Source organism: Empidonax traillii, unplaced genomic scaffold (assembly GCF_003031625.1).
Source record: "Empidonax traillii isolate 1590-97213 ecotype Southwest subspecies unplaced genomic scaffold, ASM303162v1 scaffold494:size460735, whole genome shotgun sequence".
NCBI lineage: Eukaryota > Metazoa > Chordata > Aves > Passeriformes > Tyrannidae > Empidonax > Empidonax traillii.
The window spans coordinates 91,248-94,920 of record NW_020955687.1 but is presented as its reverse complement, the minus strand read 5'-3'; the positions used below and the strand labels follow the sequence as shown (position 1 = coordinate 94,920).

Sequence of the window (3,673 nt, the reverse complement as noted above, 5' to 3'; positions counted from 1 at the left end):
AAAAAAAAAAAAAAAAAAAAAAAAAAAAAAAAAAAAAAAAAAAAAAAAAAAAAAAAAAAAAAAAAAAAAAAAAAAAAAAAAAAAAAAAAAAAAAAAAAAAAAAAAAAAAAAAAAAAAAAAAAAAAAAAAAAAAAAAAAAAAAAAAAAAAAAAAAAAAAAACAGGTTCTGAAGGTTGCTTATACCTCTAGAAAAAGTTATAAATAGAAATTTAGTTGCTGGAAGGTGAAAACAGACAAATTAGACAAATTCTGATTGAAAGAAAATGACAGGAAAGGTGACTACGCACCGGCAAAAAATGTTAAGGTAGATTTTCCATTCCTTCATGTCTTCAAACAATATTAAAGTTCATTTTCTGGATTGTCTGCCTTAGCCTAACAAAACCTCTTGTAGCAAGTAAAACTAGGTGAAATACATCAGGCTGACAAGTTAAAGCAAATAAGCAAACAAAAGAGGCTACGTGTTCTAGTAGTCCTTCCTGGAGTGCTCAGGGAAGATAAAATCTAATGGATCTCTAATTATTGATGAGATGACATATGTCACCTCACAGAAAGTTCCACTGATGTGGACTGAAAGATGAACATGGCATTGTGCCGGGTTTTCAAATGACACAGTGAAGAGCTGACATACATTTTTTTCTTAAAGAGCAGCCACGCCCCCAGTCTAGCAGGGTTCCTTGGAGGTTCTAGTTAGCAATGTGCTTATCTGACTGGCGCCTGAAAATATGTGAATCTTAGCAGTTTTGAGAATCCTAGATCACTGTAGAACACCTGGTTTTGCTGGGATGAGAGGTCCACTGTCTTTAGTTTCAAATTTCAGTGCTTTGGGGTTTCTGGTTTGGAGTTGGGTTTGATTTTTTTTTATCTTCCTTCTTTCACTTCGTCTTACCAGGGCCTTCCTGGCTTGCCTGGACCCCCAGGGCCCCCTGGACCTCCAGGACGTATACTTTATATCAAAGGAGTAAGTACAACTGGAGATCAGGGACTGGTCTATCTCTGCAGCAGAAACGTGCTGCCCTAGTAGCAGTTCGCAGAGGAAAATATCAAAACTTGTTTCAGGACAACACAGTTCACAGTGGGTGACCTTGCCTGTGTGCAGAGAAAAAAGTTTCATAATCTTAGTCACTGTCACGAAAAGGTTTTGCCCTCCCCCACCCCCACGAAGAGGAACCTGCTGACAGAGCTGGCAGCGAGCTGGGCTCTCTGCTGAGGAGGGGACGGGTTGGTTTCCAGGCTTTGTCCCGTCATCTCTGTTAGATCTGTACGGTGTGTTACCTGCTGTATTGTGCCTGTGCTCATGAAAATAATTTTCCTCCTGTTTTCAATAGACAGTTTTCCCAGTCCCTCCCAGGCCTCATTGCAAAATGCCAGTAAGTCGCACACGGAGTCTGCTCTGGGCGGAATGCATGGCCACGTAACCAAAGCAGCTACACACCTAAAAACGTGGCAGCTCTGCAGCTTTGCTCCCCCTGCCTCCTGCTTTGCACCAGGGATGTGTTTTACCTGTTCCTCAAGATAACAACGGATTTTCAAGTGTTTAGATATCCGTATGTAAAATATATAACAGAACTACAAATATTATACTTCTTCGCTTAAAGCACTTTGATTACTTGGTTGTTCTAACGCTTTCAATGCCTTTCAAAGCTTGTGTTTCCGTGGTTTGAGAGCTGCTTTGTGGAGCTGAATGTGTATGCATACAGGTACACATGTTTTTTTGGTTGTATAGGTAAATGCCGTCCCTGTGTTGTTTTCATTTCCCTGTCCAAAATATGATTTAGTACGTATTTCATTGTGGCCTGAAAGATGCATCAGAAAAGAAAGATCATGTTCTTTATTTGATCCTCAAATGCGGTCCATTCTCATATAAACACTTATTGGCTCGAGAATGGCAGCAGGTGAAGCTCTGCCCCTGTTCCCCAAAGGGAATGACAAAGCCCTCCTTACCTTTAAAGGACCTGCAGTCTCACAGATGGTGTGAAAAGAAAGGGGAAAGGTTTCGTGTTTTCAGAAGGTCCTGGTGCATTTTTTGTTTAATAAATCATGGAAATTGCACTCTACAGTGAATGGTGAAGAGAGTTCAGTCCTGAAAGTACTTTCACTAGGGCAAGATGATAATGTTAAGCTGTGGGTTGAGGAAAGGATTCTGTCTGAGAGCCATAGTCCTCCCCTGTATAGTGTAACGTGCACAATGGTTGTTCTAGTTTTCTGCTAAACAGTATAGCTCAAAATAACACTGTACCCTCTCCTCCAATTTCCATTCCAGTTCTTTTTCACTTATTTTAAAGAAACAGCCCTTAACTTACACTATACTAGATGTATTGATACTCATCATCACCCTAACCCTACTACTGAGGAAAGATGTATCTCAACTTACGAACTTTCTCTGAATTAATGATAAATAGGCATTACTCTGTGGTAATCTGCCATTTCTACAGTTTTGACCTACCACCTCCAGGCACCATTTTTTTACCTCTTTGAATTCCTCCCTTAAATCTTCTCATTCCCACTGTGTGCCATGCTTTTATGTTAATGACATGTGTCCATAGTCACATATGTATTTGTCAGCATCACCTCTGAAACCTGACTGGACGAGGCCCTGAACAACCTGATGTAGGTGATCTTCTCTTGGGCTAGACAATCTCCAGAGATGCCTTCCAACCTCAACTCTCCTATAATTCTCTGTGGAATGACTCAAAGAAAACAAGCCTGTTTGAGCTGAGTTACAGATAATAATAAAATCTACCTCTCAGGAAGGTTACAATTGGTGAATAATAGCAGTAACTTTTACGTGCACAAGTAATAGAAATGTGTACTTATAAACATCTCTAGGTGCAGCTAGTTAGATTTACCCTGCGTTTGTGAATAATCTCCTAAACCTATCCGAGTTTGTAGAAAGAAGTCTGCCGTTCATGCCTACATAAATGAATGTCGATAAAGAACTACAGACTGAACCCCACCAGTTTTCCTCATGGGAACTGAACCTCTGAAGTTAATGGAGCTCTTCATGTGAGTAAGACTTCTGCGGGTTAATACGGCAGGATTAGCCAGGTGCAGCAACTTCACTTTTTTCATACACTTCCTTAGATTAATGTAAGTAATACTAGCTAGTACTAAGATTTCCAAGTGCTGTGCCACATTTTAATTCTTGCACTGACAGAGGTAAGTAGCATGCCCACAGTTATAGGCAGCTAGTATCAGAAGAGGACAGACTAGAATAGCTTCTGCCTCCCACTTGTGATCTCAATGCATCTGGAGCATAGGTTAACATCAGACATAACACAGCCCTGATCTGATGAAAAAATTACAAACACAATCTGTTATCCTACAGTCAAAAATCAAATCCTGCTTTCAAATGCAGCGGTGTAAAGTCAGAATTGTTCTTGGAGACTGAGTTTTCTGATGCTTCACTGGCACAACCGAGAGTAGGATTTGCTGATGCCTCCAAAAATGCATGTTTTGCTGAAAGCATGTTGCATGTTAAAGAGAACACCATCCTCATAAAAACTTGATCAGCTAGCACTCAGGCCCTGTCAAACTGGAGATAACCCCTGAGTGTTGTTTTAATACTTATTATAGTGCAAATGTGCTCCCATTGCTTAATGTGTGTGGATAATTTTTAAGAGATTTATTTGTCTGCAGGTGAGCACTTCCTACCCTGGAAATCAAGAAGCTCTTA

The 3,673-nt window shown here is 39.9% G+C and overlaps 1 protein-coding gene across 1 annotated transcript in view; it reads left to right on the top strand.

The window, feature by feature from the left end:
* The window catches only part of LOC114063817 (collagen alpha-1(XV) chain-like), a 109,243-nt gene that overhangs the window by 88,799 nt on the left and 16,771 nt on the right, over positions 1 to 3,673 (top strand). The window contains exons 29-31 of the mRNA XM_027896354.1: positions 890 to 958; positions 1,326 to 1,367; positions 3,637 to 3,673. Coding sequence (XP_027752155.1) covers positions 890 to 958; positions 1,326 to 1,367; positions 3,637 to 3,673 — 148 coding nt within the window. The remainder of the gene's footprint in view (positions 1 to 889; positions 959 to 1,325; positions 1,368 to 3,636) is intronic.